Source organism: Ammodytes marinus (assembly GCF_949987685.1).
Source record: "Ammodytes marinus genome assembly, chromosome: 13".
Lineage (NCBI taxonomy): Eukaryota > Metazoa > Chordata > Actinopteri > Uranoscopiformes > Ammodytidae > Ammodytes > Ammodytes marinus.
Genome location: NC_137217.1, coordinates 4,016,972 through 4,036,113, shown reverse-complemented (window position 1 = coordinate 4,036,113; position 19,142 = coordinate 4,016,972). Strand labels below are relative to the sequence as shown.

The following is a 19,142-nucleotide window of genomic DNA, read 5'->3' as shown; positions in this document are numbered from 1 at the left end:
ACGCAATTCTGGAGAATGTTTGTAGACAAAATCACTTTTCATCAAATCAGTGAATATCTGCTTCCTTTCCATACTGTGAGTTCTCTGAAAAAAATATCTGGTGTTTATACACAGCCTAGGCTCTGTAAACTTGTATGAAGACAAAAGGAATATAAACAAAGGGGGCCCACCGTGTCATGTTAACATGCCAGTTTTACGGTTCCTTTAGGCTGTGTATTAACACAAGATCTTTTTTTCCAGCTCACCAGTACGGACAATAAGCAGTTTGTGAAGAGATACTCACTGATTTTGACAAAAAGTGATTTAATCAACAAACATTCTCCGGAATTGCTGACCCCACCTTTACTAAATGAAGTGAAGAGAGACTCACGTGGTCCATGAGCTCTTTGACCATGCCGTTCCACTGGCCCGTGTTCTCGTCCTGGGCCCCGTACCTCCCGTCTTCCACCAGGCGCACCTCGTAGCTGAAGCCCAGGATGTGGGCCAGCTCTCTGAGCAGGTCGATGCAGTAGCCCTCGAAGCGGTCGTTCCCATACAGAGGCTTGTCCGACTTCTTGAACATCACGTATGGCTCTACCTGTCAGGTTCAAATAGTGGAGAAAAGGGGATGAGTGAGTGTCTGCAGCCCCTTGGCATCTCTTTTACCTATACCGATAAGGCCTATCAGATAGAGGATTTGATGTGTGAGATAGGCCACTGAGCCATGTGGGCCCACACACACACACACACATGCACGCACGCACGCACGCACACACACACACACACACACACACACACACACAGGTTTTGTTATCATCACTTCCGAGGACATTACATAGACTTACATTCATTTCCTGGAGACGTGCCCTTACCATAACCACTACTTGCCTAACCTTTACTCTAACCTAAACCTACCTCACAAACACGTCTTCACCTTAAAATGTCATTATTACGTTATGGGGACTTTAATTATGTCCCCAAAAGGGAGTTAAGTCCCCACAATATCACTGTGTGAACAGAAAAATGTCCCCACAACATGAGTAATACACTATATTTAGCTATACAATACAGCTCTAAAGTAAAGCATGTGTAAAAAGCTGGCCAGCAGTGCCATTACTAGTGTTATGTGAGGTATCGGGGTGGCGGGTGCAGAGTGAGGCATGACCATAATAAGAGATAATCCCCCTCCCCATATCAATGACTGTGTGCTGGGCTCAGCAGGCTGGCTTTGGGCCCAGGCCTCCAGCGTTCAGGACCCCCACATCCTTTGTCAATAAGATGAGAGGTGCTGATAGACAGACACAAAGAGAGAGAAAGAGAGAGAGAGAGAGAGAGAGAGGTAGAGAGGGAGCCGGCTTACCTCCACTTGCACATATCGCTTATTTTGATTTGGGCCCTGTCCAAGCCCCCCTTCTTTTTACTCTTAATCAGCAGCGTTTTACTGAAATTGAATCGTATGACCTTTATATTTCAAATGTTTATTATCTAGAGATGCAAGTTATTCTCTTATTTTCCCAACAGCGGATCAGTGTTGGGTCAACTCTGAGTCTGCTCACTCTGGGTTGAGTGTGTGTGTGTTTAAAAGCCATCGTCAACGGATCGCTGATAACATGATTGATATTGAGTTTCGGCAGTAATGCGTGTGACTCATTGCCTTTTTTTTCTCCACATTTTCGCTTTTGGGATGTTTTATTTTGAAAGAGACAAACCGGGAAATCGTACCTTATAAAATAACGCACATGTGATATTCCTGTTGCAACATGGGAGACATTTGAAGCCACTACGAGTAACATGGTCCGTTGGCGGCCCCTTTGGACAAAAGCGGTAGTATTTCTATGACGCCCGCTGTCGCAAAGCTGTTTTCTAGCTTGTGCCAGGCGTGCGAGTGTGAACTGAGAAGGGCGCAATATAGTGCATGTCCGTGTGTTGAAAGTGTGAGGGCACGGACTCTTTTCGGCTCCGTGAGAGTGGTTTTGACACTGCATCAACTAATGCCAGTCAGTGCCACACACACCTGATTGCAATGAGTTGATGCAGCAGCGTCACCTAACTACTCTCTCTCACGGAGCTGAAAGATTACGTGTCCTCACAGAAAGTGAATGAACGAGAGACGGCAGTTAGTATGGATCACGATGAGGTAATGTGTTTGTGTTGTTGATGTAAATAGTGACTATTTCAGATAATGGTTATCTGATGATGGTGAAGCAAAGCAAACGTTGTGTTAGTACCAACCGCTCATTCATTTAGGAGTAAACACTGCAGTCTAGATCGCTCCCGTGAAATTGTATACATGTTGCTTGGCAACAAAACAAGGCTCACAAACGAGACTCCCGCTCCCCTTCCCTCACCTGGAGGGATAGGCTTCTCAAATCACGTTGCTGCGCCACACTGAAATCTGTGACCAATACGGTTATGTGACCATAGAGCCTGCACGAGCGAACCCAAAATCGGACTGGGTGTGCGACCAGACCAAAAGCAGTAATAAAAACTATATAAAAACGTCTTTCTTTGCACTGATGGTCTTGTTTTGCTGTTAAAGGTAATTTATGATTATCAGAGGAAACATGAGGCTGTTTAAAAGATATGTAAATGTTACTCGTAGCTGCTTTAAAGAGCAACATAGGTCTCTTGTAGATCAGGTCAATTGATCATGTGTATTTTTCATCCCTTTGAAAAATTAATAATGCAAAATCCTTTGAGTGATCATTCTGTCCCTATGATTGATGTTGTCGCGTGTGCCCTATAAGCATTGATTGAATGAATTTAAATAGTCCTCCGCATCTAACTCATTTCGGTTTTTTACCCCCACTAAACCAATTTTTTATTATTTATGACGGGGCTCAGTATAGTATGTTTTATTTACTGTAGCTCATGTGCTGCTACATTATACCTCAGTAGCTGAATGACTGTAAGCATATACTGATGTAATGTTGATGAAAGAGCAGAAAACACTGTCCACACACAGATCAATAGCAGAGTGCCTGCCGTTTTAAATCGTACTGTACGAACACCAAGTATTTGTTTTAACAAAAGAAAAGACAAGTTAGAAGTAGAAGAAAACACCGCGCTATCGGGACAGAGGGGCCGCTGCGTCCGTACATCTTCAGACCAAGGAGTATTGAAAAAAAAAAAATTATGTTAAGATAATGGCCGTTACAGATGCTTGTATAGGACAAAATATACAGACGCAAATGCCCCTATCTAACTGGGCTGCGACAGTTTGCGACAAGTGGGAGATTATATGCAAATTAGTGACAATTTTGCAAGGAAAATGTCCTGGCCATCACTTGCCGGGAGCTCGCATTTATGTCTGGCGAACGTCTGGCGAGCGTCGCACGAACGGAATGTCAGTCTCATTTTTGTCTCCAATCAGTCGCCAAACCCTCGCAAAGTTGTCTCACATCTCTGGCACTTTCTGACTCGCGAAAATGCAATTGAGAAGGGTTTGCTGTGACGCATTCGAGACACTTGCGACGACTCTGAGACTATTTTGAGAGTAGGCAAGCGACAGGATTGTGAGGCTCTGTGACTCATGCGAGGAAATTGACACCCCCGCGAACGTTTGGAGACCGTTTAGAGACTCCCTCGCAGATGCAGTCTCCAACTTGTCTCAAACCGTCGCAGCCCAGTGAGATAGGGGCTAAACAGACAAGGTCTAGTCAAATAAACACCTAAATATAAATTTCGGACCTTTTTGATTTAGACCAGTATGAAAGAAGACATGCTCAGGAAAGCACAATAGACAACATTGTCTTAATGGACCAGTGCTGGAAAAAGACAATGTTTGCCTCATACAAAGGCAAACACATCAGACATTACCATGCACAGCACGGAAATCTATAGGGTGGCAGATCAGACAGAACCACCACACATGGAACAGTGTGTAGTTCAGTTGATGTGTATGCTGTGTGTGTGTGTGTGTGTGTGTGCGTAAGCCTATACAACAGTTGTTTCCCTGATGCACATCCAAGGTAGAATATTTGTTTTCCTTTTTCCTCCTATTGCCATGGCAACTGAAACACTGCTTCAGTGGTGATGAGCATGCCCGTGTTATAAATTCTCTCAGGTAGTTGTTCTCTCTGCACATGTATTACTGTGTGCAGGAAAACAACACTTTACTGCCAATATTGAAGTCTAGAGGGGAAGGGAGAGGGGTTTAGTTTTTCTTCTCACGTTATTTATTTTTTGTGAACTTCAGGGTCATTATCACTTACTGCCTACTGTGTATTAAACTTGAGTCTTGCATTGAGAAAAATGGGTTGAAAACTCATTTAGCACTTTACATTTTATCTACTGTAACATAAGGGATTTATTTTTTAATTGAATAGTTACAATGTTCATTCATGTTGAATCAGACTCCAGTGTTGATGCTAATTTATTTTACGGAGTAATATCCCAAACACCATTGCATCTTGTTTGTAGCTGCCGCTGTAGGAAACAAATTTTTTGTCTTTTTAGATTTATATTTTAAAGTGTGTGTGTGTGAACTGTGATTGGTCAGCTCTTGTGTGGATGTGTTTTATCCTTCAAGTTGCAGAGGCCGGTGGAGATTTGTGAGAGTGACCACAACATGAAGCAAACTGATGGCCCAGTAATCTGTTTGAGTAACACACGTCTAATACAAGACATCTTCACTGCAACACATTGTGCTCACCATGAACTCTGTGACAGTGAATGAAACAATGTTAACACAGTGACTGCATGCCTGGGGTCACCTATTCAGTAACTGACTCTTAGCAAACTATAGTGTCTACCTCAATAGAACTCTTCAAAACTCTTAAAAATAAGGAGTGTTTCACTCCTAATATTTATCAAATATTGTATCAAACAAAGGGACTCATTCCCTTTCAGCCAATCACTGTGGGCATAGAAGGTATGAACATGGGCTTAGGAGTTCCTCCCACTCCTTAGTAAAAGTTGGCCTTAGCAGCTTTTTTTAAATTTTATTTTAATGTTTATTTGACAGGGACAATACATACAACATTGCCACAAAAAAATGTGATGCATATAAGACGTCTAGCTTCAGCTAATTTGCAGTCTTTGTCCCTGGGTCAGGCTTTAAAATAGGTTTTAAGAAATTACTCCTTACGAAGAACTTTTAGTGCTCCTTAATAATTCTAAATTTTCCCGCAATCATGTTTGTCAACAGGTTGGAATGGCATGACTTGATTTATCCAAAGTGGCTCCTCAGCTATTATTCACAATTCTCTAATCCCCATTAATCGTATCAACACAGACACAGTGATATACATAATCTGACACACGAGCACATTGGCCAATAAGATTACCTACCTAGAGTATGTGTGTTGCTGAAACACGGTAAACTGTACAATTTGCACAGTGGTGTCCCAGAGGCCACAGATGTTATCACCGATAATAAAACGGTGAGCTTAATCAAATAAATTGATTTGTTAAAATGTTAACATGTTGTACCTTCAATCAACTGCTAAAATATTTAAAATTATTCATTCGTGATTTGTAATTGTGTGACTTGAGATCATTTAATTGTGTTACCAGAAGTTTTTCGATTTCCACATGTTTTTAACACGGCATACGCTATCCGGAGAAGAAGAGTTCAGATAACTGTACTAAATCTGAAGATGACCTAGTCTATTATAGTTTCGACTGATAAGAGAACCAGTGAGTGTCACTTCTGGACTCCACGTAGGTTGGAGGGATGGGGTCTGCAAATGTCTTTGTTGTACCAAGAACATTTTCTTGGTGAAACACCAAAAAATATTCCCATCATGACAAGATCCTTTTCAAGTTATTACAATGCGATCATATCTGCTTTTTTTTTTTAAATTTTATTAATGGAAATACTGTAACCAAACAGCAGCCTGTGACACGATATATTTTCTTTTTGGATACCGTCGGAACATTCTATAGAAGTTAGCAATAGCCACCGTCTGTTTCACTTGCATGATATTTCAGTTGTAGGCTTGTGTCACAATCTGGTTAAGCCCTCATTATAATCAGCTGAAGGCAACATTGGCTCCTGGAGACATATTAGAAAGATGAGATGCATCCCACAACAGATAATTGCCAGGATATGTTACGCTAACAACATGTGTTTGATAGCTCTGGCATTTAGCTTAATCGCCCTTTACAACACCTGTTTTTCAGTATGATCTAGTGTGACTGCTTCTATGTATTCATATTTTTTCCCCACATCTGTTCACAAAATCAAACAATCACCTAATTGTATTGCTATGATATAAGACATAATATGCCTCCTGAACAAGAGAAATGTATTCATTAATTTAATCAATTGAATGCACAATATAATATTTTGCAACATTGAACCTGACTTTTTGACATTATATTGTATTTTAGATCAGCCTACTAATTCCCCTGTAGTGGCTAATAAAAGGTGGGTTGTGCCTGTGTTAGTGGAAGCAGGCCCTGCTCCTTGCTCTCTTTAAGACATTACACAGTATATTATCTGCCATATCCAGCCGCCATTAGCCTAAAGGTTCTTCATTTTCCACAGCAATATTGTGGGAGTGATTTTCAGACTAGATAAACTGTTGATAGGGCCAAGATCTCAACAGTAATTACATCATGTTGTATAGTACATAATCCTGAGAAAATGAGGAGAAGCTGGATGAAAGTGTGCATCAATCAAAATGTAACAAACCTAATTATTGTCAGCCCTTCCCCACTCTTCCTCACCGCTCACAGCCATCACACAATCTCTCCCCATGACTCAATCCTTGATACTGCAATTACAGAGTTTACGCTTAATAACTGCAATCCAATCACTGCAAGGCACAGCACGAGATGTAGGGAAAGAAAGCCCACGATAAATGACAACCTGTAATTTACTTGATATTGTTATTTTTACACTTGTCGCCTCAATAACGGGATCAAGTGTTGGCTTTGATGTGCCTCGCCTAGACAAGTTTATTATAAAAGATTCCATTCCATTCAAGTAATACCACCACTCTAAAAAATATTGCATTACCAATTATTGAAGTCCATTAGTGTATACTAATTCAGAAAATGTATGTAAAAGAGCGAGTGATGTAAAGTTTCTTGTGAGAAATGCTGAGAGAATTACCCAGAGCCCAAATGACACCTTTGTTTAGGTACTTTCTAACAAATAGACCAAATCTTATAATTACTTTGAATAAATAAAAATAAAATAAAATCAAATTTAAATAATGAAAAGCAATAATTAAAAAAAAAAAAATAACCCCCCCCGGATTTGAGGAGCTGGAACCATGACATTTTTTGCATAGAAAATGACTTTAACGCTTATCAAAATGGTTGGCAATACATTTTCTACCAATTGAATCAGAAAATTATCTCAGTTTGACTTTTTTTTATATTATTTCTTAAACTTTTGTATATTTTAAAATGTTCAGTGTGCAAACAATCGTATTGTTATAGTACAATTGTAAATTGTAAGATGCAGGTACAATATTTCCCTCAACAGTAATAGGCTAGTGGAGAAGAATTAGCACGTGGCAAGAATGAATGAATTCTAAAGTAAAGAACATGGGCCTGACATTTGTAATGACATGTACTTTCCAATACTGTCAGCCTCTTACATGGCACATAGCCACCTGGTCAATGTTTGTCAGAGTATAGGTTTAATCATGTTTTCAAAAGCACAGGAGGCATAGTAAGCAAACAGAGTGGCACGTCATTGTTCATTGACAGAAAAACAAGGGCTCCACATTCGCCATTTGGTAATGCATTGAATAATTTAATTCATTGTATTTATGAAGTATTTTTTGTTAATATTGTGAGCACCGCTGGAACATTGTAAGCCTAGCATCTTTGTGAAGCAAAATTGGACTTAAAGGAATAGTTCAACATTTTAAGAAATGTGTTTATTCACTTCCTTGCCTATGGGATGATTGAAGAATATTACTATAGAGATGTATAAACTAGAAATATTTGAGTGTACTGCTTCTTCTCAAAGTTGTGTCTGAATTACTTCTTTTTCTGGCACCACTATTGAGAGAGAAATGACCACAATATACGCCTGATAAATTGGTCGATGGAAGGAAGAGACCGTTAAACCATGAAGTCTTATTGAACAATCAATCAGTCAATTCCCCCTGCCTTGAGCCTGCTCCCACCAAATTGGAGTCGCGCACGGTGGTGAAGTCAACTGGAAATGTGCTAGTGCAGTGCATTGGGCTACTCTACTACAGTTGAGTGGGAGAGCGCAGGATCCCCAGAAAAGTCCTCTAAACAGAAAGGGCAGCTCAGGCAAAGCACTAAAAGGATCTTTTTTTTCCCGAGAGGGAAAAGCTTAAAAAATAATGACAACTTTGGAGGCAGTCTGTTATGGCTGAGAGCTGTTCCAGACTGTTCTATAATTGGTCCCACATAAAGCACCATTACAATTTGATTTAAAGCTGCAATATTTAATTTGCACATTGTCAAACAAAAGTGGCAGTGAGGAGTAACTGTTACTATTATACTGTTATTTAACATTGGTAAACAGCACAGAGCAAGTTCATGTGAAAAAAATATGACAATGCATCACTCGACGCACAATGATTTTATCCTATGACCCTTTTCTGTCTATAATTTCAAGTCTGAAATGGGCATATTATGGTACTGTAGTCTGCACTAGACTATACCAAAAAGGACTGGATCAATCCGCCAGGAAGCCATGGGGCAAACATGCTCCTTGGACTCCTTGAATTCAATTTGCATATGCACCCATTCAACTTTAAGTGCCCACTAGCAGCAGTAAATTAAGCCAACATGCTATGTATCTATGAACTCAAGAGATCAACCAGTACTCCAATGTGGACTTCCATCCTACTCTTTACAGTAAATATTCAATATATATAAATTAAAGAATATTTCATATTTTGGGGCCTTGGATCAGTTGGCTGCTTTGCCCATTTGGTAATCCATATACCAAAGCTATCAATGCTGGAAATATAATAAAACACCAGAAATTTATTTGGCACAACAGGGGAGAATCAAAGCAGTGATACTGTTTCCGGAATGCATCATTTACACTAATCCTGACAGTGTATTGCCATGTTTAGTATGTTCACCGTGGACCTTTGAGTTTGATTATTTTGTTGTCCACTCAGTTTGGTGTTGACCATGCAACCACGATGCTTCACCGGTTAAAGAAAGTTAAGAAAAAACTAACACATAGTTGAATTGAAAAGTTTACCAGTATAGTGGAGACGACCAGGGATCGGTTGGATAAGGAGTCTGAGACATTAGTGGTCTTCCCCTTCTGGTTGTCTGTCATGTTAAGGCCGCTTGGAGGGTCCCAAGTGCCAATCTGTAAAACAGAAAAATACACTCATTCAGTTGAATTTTAACAGGTTCCTTGGACCGACAGATACATATTCAAATCCAGTTAATATTGTTGGTAATTCTGGCTCTTTGAAGGGAGCCGGATCTTCTGGCTCTGTTCAAAGGAGCAGTTAACTGCTAAATATTCACTAGGATAATAATACTGCAAGATTTGGATTATAATCAAAGACAGTCCCATTACTTCATTTCAATTTCATATGTGGAATAGGTTCAAGCAGAACACCATTTATTGCTGCCAGTCAGACATGAAATCACAGCATGGAATCAAAATGATGGCTCTTAGCACTCCTAGGGTTTTTTTAAAGTAAGTGAATAAACTATCTTTTGTTGCATTCCTTTGCTTTCCAATCGAGAAATACTGGACTAAATTGCTTTGCATTGTTAATATGGACGTCACGTGTACCATTCCTATGCAAATAAGCCTCATTGCAAATACCACCACAAAGACCAGCACTAATTGTCACAGGCAGTTATTGTGGTGTTATGTATCACTGTTGTGAACCATGTATTATTTCTGCGCAATTTCTCTCTCTCAAAGCTCAATTTAAAAGTGCTCGTGCGGTCTGAAACAGATTTGCTTATTCACTGAAAAGAACAAAGGAAGGCAAACTGCACTTTGTGGCCGAGTTGTGCCGGCATATAGTTATATCTTATCCATATTTTGTGGATAAGTTGCTAAAACGAGGCAGATTGCTGGTTCCATCTCCCCGCAAATCACAGAGCTATTGAGGGGTGCGCAATCCATTCTTAGTGGATCTGATCCGTACTGCACAAAAGACACACTACATCCTGTACTGGAATCGGACATACATTTGAAGTGTAAACTCTTCCAATGTGAATGTAATTGCTAAGGGATCCAGGACTTCTAAATATGTTTTTTTGCATCTTTACAGAAGATGAGATTCATGTATTTATAATACTTTTCTTTTTTAACTTAATACACTACCAAATACACCGTCAGACTTGAACAGAATAGAGATGAATTGACTCCCTCCGTCTTTCTATCCTGGATACATATAGAGGAAAAAATTGCGCAGCCAGCCCCCCTGAGGACACCATTGACAGCTATGTGAACCCTCAGCATAGTCAGGGGGCACTGTCTTTCTACAGTCCCACAGGGGATAATATTAGTTCTGATCTGGGATGTGGATTGGCCCTGTGGCCTATTGAGAGGGTCAGCGGAGGACAATACTTAGGGGAAAGAGAGGAGGAAGAAGACAATGGTATAACTATCGGGATGGCCTCCAGGCTTCTCTTGTCCTCTCCCAGCTCTCCCTCAAGTCTCCACACCCAAGCCTGCCCGTTAGAACCCCCCTCCCTCCATGAAACCCAATCCGACCCCACAGCCCTGAGCGTGGCTAGAAGGGACCAAAAACCCACTCCTACTCACACCAGCCATGCACACACTCCTCGGGGCTCCTCTTGTGCCCCGTGTGAAGGCCCAGAGATAGGCTTTTGTAATTGCAAATCAACTCTTTAATTCAGCCTTCATGAGATTGGAGGCTTTCTGAAGGTTTTTTTTATTAATAGAGTAAATTATTCATGGCGTTGCCGGCGCACACGGACCAAAGGGTCAGGTGCTGCTGAGAGCCCAGCTCCGGTGAGGATGCTGCTGAGGTGTGAAGTGTGTCTGCAAGTTGCATGTGAGAATATTATTTGTATCTGGGAGTTGTTATTGCAGGTTTTTCTTCCTGCTGACAATCTCATGAATGTCAAATTGACTTGCTGAACACTGGAGAGATACCACTGCTAAGAAATAATGTTTAATATTCACGTATTCATGTGAGGACACAAACACATGTTGACGTATTTGCCATGAAGCCTTGTGACAGAAAAGGTTTTTCTTTTTTGGTTTGGATGTATGTGAAGGTGAATACCCTTTTAAGTATACATACCGTAAAAGTAAACTAAAATGCTCTTAACTCTTCTAGGGCTTATTTATGCTCACATGGACAGCTAGGACACATTTTCGTCCTTGCTGGATCCCTCAAAGTACATTGATTTAATGTAAGTCTGTGTTGAGACTACTTAGGAGGCTACTGAGTGAAAAAAAATTGCTTAGATGAATTTCAATTACACCCTAGATACTGAGATTTAAAAACAAACAAACAGCAAAATCCTATTTTGTAGCCAATAATCATTGTAATGAAGGATAGATTGAATGTCACTCTGCCCTTTTACAGCTCTTTTTGTTGTTGCTATTTTTGTTCCTTCTAATTTTTTTTTTCAGAAAAACACAAAAACATGTTTTCTCTTAAAACGCAAAGAGACACGAGCAAAACAGTGTGTTCTGAATGTACTGTATAATACAGGGGTGTCAAACTCATTTTCACAAAGGGCCACTCTACGATATGATAATCACAGTAAGGGCCAGACTGACACACCTTCTTTTTAATCGAAAAATAAAAAGAACATATCTAAGTAAGTATATAAACTGCGTACAATGGCTAGTTTTCGCTTCAACATTTTCGGGGGACAAATTATAGGTGGGGGGTATGGGGGTGCTCCCCCCGAAATTTTTGAATGTCAAATACTTAATTTCCTGCATTCTGGTGGATTTTTATCCACCGATCTGTGCCTTTTCGGCATCAGTTTATGGTGGAAATGTCTTAATTTTTGTAAAGGAAACGACAACATTCAGGTTCCTGGTGAAACAATTATGAAGGACTATAATACAGTAAGGCTCTCAGGCATTCTGGATTGAGCCACAATATTTATTCTCCTGGATTTTTCAAAACTTTCTGCACATTCAAAACACATCACATGTTTAGTTTTTTTAGGAATCATGACGCAGCACCAGTGTTAGCTATTTACGACACTTTACATTGGAAATGAAATGCCAAGCCACCATTGGAAACGAAAGGGGTGGGCTATCAGCAGCTAGCTAACGTTAGCTAGTTGGCTATATTGTAACTTAAAGCAAAAGTTAGAAACCAGATAATTTTGGCATTAATCCTTAGACACTTGACACAATCAATCATCAATATTAGCATGCTATTTAGCCACATATATTGGCCTATTTACAGTCCTCAGAAAACTGACAGCTCTTCTTAGATGCAAGTTCATCAATTCATGGCTTAAAATCCTGAGCTGTGGAACTTTCAGCAGACATTCCTAGCTGTAAGCCACGTAAGTTTCCTAACAGTTGGGAGGGTATGCGGATATGGCACAGGCTCCATGAAGAATTTATTCAAGTCGGCCGAATTGATTCGCGGGCCAGATCAAAACGTGTCGCGGGCCAGATGAGTTTGACACATGTGGTATAATAGAAGAAAAGCTCTCAAGGTCCTGGCAAGATATGAAAGACAGTCTGACATGTGACTTGAACACACTATAACAGCGTGTTATTAGCTAGCTTGATCAAGTACCTGGGAAGTGCACTGAGAAGCACAGTTCGGAATTGGTATGTCACGGTTCGGTACTATGGGTTGGAGCCGTCGAATCGACACGATGACACAAGCATGCCATATGCTAACTGATGAATGGAAACGCCATTGACGTACTTACAGTTTGGTTCTGGCCATTAATCTCCATTCTACTTTGATAAACCTTGAACTAGTTAGTTGCACGCTGTTCCAACAAGTCTTACACCTTTCTTTTTGTGTGAACATTTCCTTTTTGGTTCTTTTTGAAACCTAACTGTTTTAAGACGGCCCCTGAAAACTGCAAAAAAAAAAAAGTTACATACAGTATGTTAACCACACATCGTGTTGACTACAACACGTTTGGATACACAAATGTAAGACGTATGTAACCTGAAATGAATGTAAGAACCTTCAATTAACGGACTACAGATACAATGCAGGTGATGGGGTGTTACAACATTTGGATTTTTTTGTGTGATTGTATGTGTGTGTGTGTGTGTGTGTGTTTGTGTGTATGTGTCAATCTTTATGAACCATTGTTACACTGTGACACTGCATGTGCATTGCACACATGAAAAAGACACACAAACCTTCTCAAGCCCCTCCTCCTTCAGGCTGATGACATCAAGGTCGAAGTCTGTCCTCAAGCCGTTGGTCCGGTTGAAAGTGATTCTCCCGGTCAGGCCATCCCAGTGGGCCTAGACAGAGAAAAAGACACAGGACAGCCTTCAAAATCCTTGCTTCCAAATATGCTTTTGATATCAGTGCACTGTTTCCTGTTAGTACATTCTTCCCTGCAATTGTAACAGTGGCATTGCAATTACCCAATCTTTACAGATATTTAGGGGGTGTGATAGGAAACAATGTAGCATGAAATTGGCTGAGAGGAGGAAACACTTTTGTCTTCCGTGCAGCAAATGACCACAGTGCTTCTAGGAGACTGGGGACTTGAGGACCTTTAGTTTAGACTAGAGGAATAGGAGTCACAGCTCTGGAAGTCTGGCAGGTACTCACTACAGTCAACCGTGCTAGAAAGCATTTGTCACACTACTGCTGTCATACTGCTCAGAGTCTGAATGGCTCTCAATGATACCGGCGCTGTTCACAGATACAAGGATATGTTACTCCAATGGGGATTATTATGAATGACCATAACCAAGGAATAGGGAGTTATATTTTATATTACAGTTTTGCAGACACAGAGTTGAAATGGGGGTAGAGTGGGAAATGACATGCAGAGAACGACTCGGATTCTAACCTGGGTCTGCTGTGAAGAAGACTGAGCCAAGGGGTGTTCTAACCACACACAAGAGTGCCCCCCTTATATGTCAGCTAGGCTAACAATATGTGGATTCCTTCTTTATGTCTAACATACAGACATCATAACTTCCTGGAAATCTGACAATCCGTGCAGATCTTGGTGTCACACCATAATATCACCACACAATACATGCATGTCAGGTCAAGATTTAAAATGATGAAAAATATCAAAACCTCTGGAGTAAATTGTCATGGAAGTTAATGAGCACAGTCATGTCATGTCATGTAGTCAGTCAACCAAGGATGAAACCTTTCCACTTTGAAAAAGTAGTGGTTATGGCAAGTCTCCAGGAAGTGAATGTAACTCTATATGATGTCCTCGGAAGTGATGAAAACATGACTGTGAGTGTCTGCGTGTGTGTGTGTGTGTGCATGTGTGCATGTGCTGAGAAGGAAAGGCAGAGCGGGGAGAACAAATCCAAGCATCTACCTCTTTGATGAGGGCCATGAAGCGGTTGCCGAAGCGCCAGGGCTTGTGTCGGTTGCACTGTAAGGAGCTGACGGTGATCTGCTGAGACTGCTGCACAGCCACGGCCACCACGTGCACGGCATCGTACATCAGCGCAGCGTCCGTCTGCAACCAGAGAACAGAGGAATAGAGTGTCATTCACATGGAACATATTAGCATAGCACAAACACGACTGAATTAAAGTCTCACATCAAAACTGTGTATATTTGCATCATATTCATGCTAGGGACACAATGGCCACCATGGACATTTGATTATTTCAGTTTCGTCATATTATATATTTTATATTATGACCTATTAGAGCCTTTGTTGGGAAGGACTTGGCTGCAGAATAGTGATGTATTTTGTAGGGGAATTAAATGAAAAAATAAGGAGCAGCAAAAAAATCTAGCGTATGAATAACACATATAAGCATTTGCAGGTTGACATAAACACACCACCAACAATTTCAACCTATGTTGGTGTTTATAAGAATTATATTATTGGGTGAGTGGAAAAAAGTATGAATTACTGGGTCAGCGTTACGGATTAATGTTACTAGATGTAAGGCAGAGAGATTTTGAATTGCTGCCACAAAATAAGATTTGATGTGGATTCAGATGGCTGAGAGAGCTATGTATGTTTGAATGGTATGTCATGCTTAAAGGGCTACAAAGACCAGTTTGAAAATAGATGTTATTTTTTATTAAGGGTTTAAAAACCGCCGTGAGTTAACAGGTAGCGCGGATTGTGAGGAGATATTCACTGATTTTGACAAAAATCTGCGCGCACACATACACACACACACACCCTACATGAAACATAACCTATGTACTTATAATGTCTCCCAGCCATATTCATAGCAAACCAAATCAAATCACATGGCCAATAACCTGACAGTAAACAGTTGGTCCAAACAGAGAAATGTTGCCAAAGCTAAGAGTAGTGCCAGTCATCCACGCTTCATGAAAGAAGCCTATAATTTTACACTTCTCAAAAAAAAAATCTAATTAGTGTTTGTCTTGCTTGATTGAAAAGCAATCAAAACAGCTCCCTGCATGTGTTGCATGGAAATCATTCCCTAAGGGGTCTTGAAAAAAGTGTTGTACCACAGGAAGAAACTCTCTCCCAAGCCAGTCATTTATCCCCTTCTCAGGCCCTGATGGAGAGCAATGGTGAGGTTGCAGCTTAGGTTTGGCTGTAGGAAATAGGACGGCGAAGACACTCCAGTGGCAACTTATCGACTGTGAATGTATGAGTGTGTTTATAACTGGATCCAGATGCTCCGGAGATGTCCGTAGATGTTTCTAAATCAATCACAGAGCCAGAATGGCTTCTCTGTGGGCCCTTGCAGGAGTGTGAAGTATTAATAATGTGTTAGAACAAGCTGTTGAAGCAAGGTGTGAGTGGGATTTTATTGCAGTGCAGGTGTCATCTTAAAGTTGTTGAAGGTGGGTCAGGCGATACTGGAGAAAGTTTTATTGATTAATCACTTTTTGTCAAAATCAATGAATATCTCCTCACAATCTGCTACCCGTCTGTATAGTGTGCGTGCTGACAAAAAAGTGTTAATAAACAGCCTAGGATCTGTAAACTGGTATGAAAACAAAGGGAATGAAAATGACAATCTAGTAGACATCCGGGTATTTTTAAGCATACTAAATCGACAAAAATAATTGTTACATCCTAAATCTTTTTCCTACCATACTAAATAGCAGAAAGTATGGGTATTGGAACGCAGCCTTCATCTCTGAATCCATTTTACTGCAAAGAAAACCACAACATCCACCGATGAAAGACCTAGAATGTGTTGATACAGCTGCAAGCTTCAAGAGTGGATGCGCTTCCCTGTGCAACTCTCTAGTATTTCATTTAAACCAGATATCAATATTCCATCCCAAAGAAATTACTAGATTGTAAGGGCGCACTCACACTAGGCAAGGTTTTACTGTACCGTGCCAAAGCATGTCCAGTTCTCTGAAACACCCTTAGGTACATAGCGCACATCTAAACATGAGCAGTTTTATGACTTTTAAATGCTTGCCTGATTCTGTTTGTACGTATGTCGACGACAGCCTCTTCTAACCAGCTTTCACCAACCTGCTATAGTAACACTATTAGTACTATGTGTTTGGATGGGGAAATAGTTTAGTGTGACTGCCAGCTACATGGTACATGGTCGTTCCCTCAGGGCTCAGGGGCAGGAGCTGCAAGCTTTGTGATGTTCTTCACACTGCCATCCATTCTCTGCTCCGAACACTAGACATGCCCACGGGGAGCTCATAATAGCAATGTGACGCCCTGCCAGTCAATCACAGCCACTGATACTGCCAGCCAGACAAGTTGGCTGGATTTGGTGGGTAGTAAAGGTAAACTTGCAATCTCACACACACAGCCACACTTGGTTGATATAGTCACAGTTTATCATGATGTGTTTACAAATATATAGATCAGGGCTTATTACGCTTATTTTTTTAGGTGATAGCACTGGTGCTAGCAAGCAAAAAAATTCAGTAGCACAAAAATTTATTTGGTAGCACACAAAGTATGATCGAAAATTTGCATAACCTTAACCCTTACATTTCACTGTAATTACCTTTGAGCCTGTCATCTTCCTTTGAGATTCTCAATTAATATTATATCCTAGTGTGTGCAGTAATAATTGTAGAAGAATGAATAGGGGTGCACTGATTGAAATTTAGACAAAAGAATCTAACCTGCCAATTGCAATTTTTTGCTGATTCAGAATTATTTCTCCCCATAAAAATATAAAAATAATATCTATATCTATATATCTTTTGTATATACATATACTTATTATATTAATAATAATATTGTTTTTTTAGAAAATGTCCTTCTGTTAATTAAAACCAAACTTTAAAACATTAAACTTAGCCTATTAAATAAATAAGTATACATATTGGTACAATTTAGGATAAATTAAATAGGTCGTTGTGAATGTGTTGGAAGTTGTTCTTCAGTGGCTTATTTCAAACTTTGTTTTTAGACTACTGTTGACTTTTCTCTGCAGCTGAATGAGTTGCCTTTCTAGCTAGAGCACTGCAGGGCTGTGAAGCGCTAACTTCCTGTTCTTACCGGCTTCAAAATAAAAGTCAACTCACGTTTGGCTACTAACAGGCTTTTAACGTGAAGGCGCACAGGAAATGTTCTGTTTGCACACGCGCTAACTTAACTGCGGCAATCTCCTTCCGGTTATTACCGTTGGTGAAGTTTTACGGTAGAATCGCTGCACGAGCACAGATCCTGAGGACACATATCTTTCACCAGCCAAAGTGAAGGGTGGACTCAATAACTTACTTGCCTAAGACTACATTTACCCCCATTTGGAGTGTTAATGTAGAGCCCTCTAAGCAGTGTTGTGCATCTCTCCTCTGTGTTTCAAAGACAGCCTCTCCTCATTATCAACTAGCACTAGTGCGAATGGACTTGTATTCATCATCGCATGTGATCAATTTCAGTAGCAAATGCGATCAAAACTGTCGCACTGTACAGCCCTGAATAGATATATATTCATATATATACTGTATCTATATATATTTTGAGAGTGATGAGTGGGGGTTGTTTTTTTAATTACATTTTTTTTCTTCTTTTTTTCATGCTTTAATTGACTGGAAAGGCAGAGATGAAATGGGGTACAGAGGGGAATGACATGCAGAGAACGACCCGGGCTGGATTCTAACCCGGGTCTGCTGTGAAGAGGTCCGAGGACTGAGCCTCAATATGGTACACGCTCTAACCACTACACCACGGAGCGCCGGTTGTTATTAAAAGGAAAGCCACAAAAAAGATATTCCGGCAGAAGCTTTTCACTCAATAGGGTGTCAAAGTAGAAGAAAAGGATTCCATGAATTAAATATGCTTTTAATTAAAGTAAGCAGCCGTCTGTATTCAGCTGTGAGTGAAGATGAGTGCAGGCTTGCTGGAGGAGTTCTGGCAGCAGCGGAGGTGTGTGTGTGTGTGTGTGTGTGTGTGTTTGTGTGTGTGTGTGTGTGTGCGTGCGTGTGTTTTTTTTGTGTGTGTGTGTGTGTGTGTGTGTGTGTGTGTATGTGTGTGTGTGTGTGTGTGTGCCTGCCTCTCTCTCCCCTAGCTGCCAGTCTCTCACAAGTACCCGCCAGGCACAATCGCAAAATGATTTAGAAACACCGGCACTTCACTCTATAAACATCTCATTAAAATCAATTATGTCACTCCTGAATGAAATTAAAGCTAAACGCTTTGAAAGCTGCTTTTTCCCTTGTGTCAGCCAATACGAGCCTTACCCCCTGACACTGTCTATTGCTCCAGCTCATTGTTGCCTCTTCTGTCTCTCACACACACACACACACACACACACACACACACACACACACACACACACACACACACACACACACACACACACACACACACACACACACACACACACACACACACACACAGAGAGGGAGAGAGATTTATTAAATCTCCTAAACTGAGGTTGATTTCAATAGGGTTATGTATTGTTTAAAATACCCAGGCCTGAAAACAGCTGATTAAAATTGCCATGGAAACAAAGTAGCAAGAAATTGTTTCCTGCCAGACCGGGGCTAGGGTTATAGAGTTTATAACGCTGGTTTGCACCATGCTATCTGTAAACACACAGCAAGAAGAGCCTCGTACAGAAGTATAAGAGCTAACCTGAGAATTTAAGTTCACAACCAGGATCTGAAGACTGATACAATACC

General features: G+C 40.5%; 1 protein-coding gene across 2 annotated transcripts in view; it reads right to left on the bottom strand.

Annotated features, from left to right (window-relative positions):
* grik2 (glutamate receptor, ionotropic, kainate 2) overlaps nucleotides 1–19,142 on the bottom strand; it is a gene marked incomplete at both ends in the record, with an annotated part of 229,510 nt that overhangs the window by 62,834 nt on the left and 147,534 nt on the right. For both annotated transcript variants that reach the window (XM_080039407.1, XM_080039408.1), the window contains 4 exons: nucleotides 371–577; nucleotides 9,137–9,250; nucleotides 13,241–13,348; nucleotides 14,401–14,544. In XM_080039407.1, coding sequence (XP_079895533.1) covers nucleotides 371–577; nucleotides 9,137–9,250; nucleotides 13,241–13,348; nucleotides 14,401–14,544 — 573 coding nt within the window. The remainder of the gene's footprint in view (nucleotides 1–370; nucleotides 578–9,136; nucleotides 9,251–13,240; nucleotides 13,349–14,400; nucleotides 14,545–19,142) is intronic.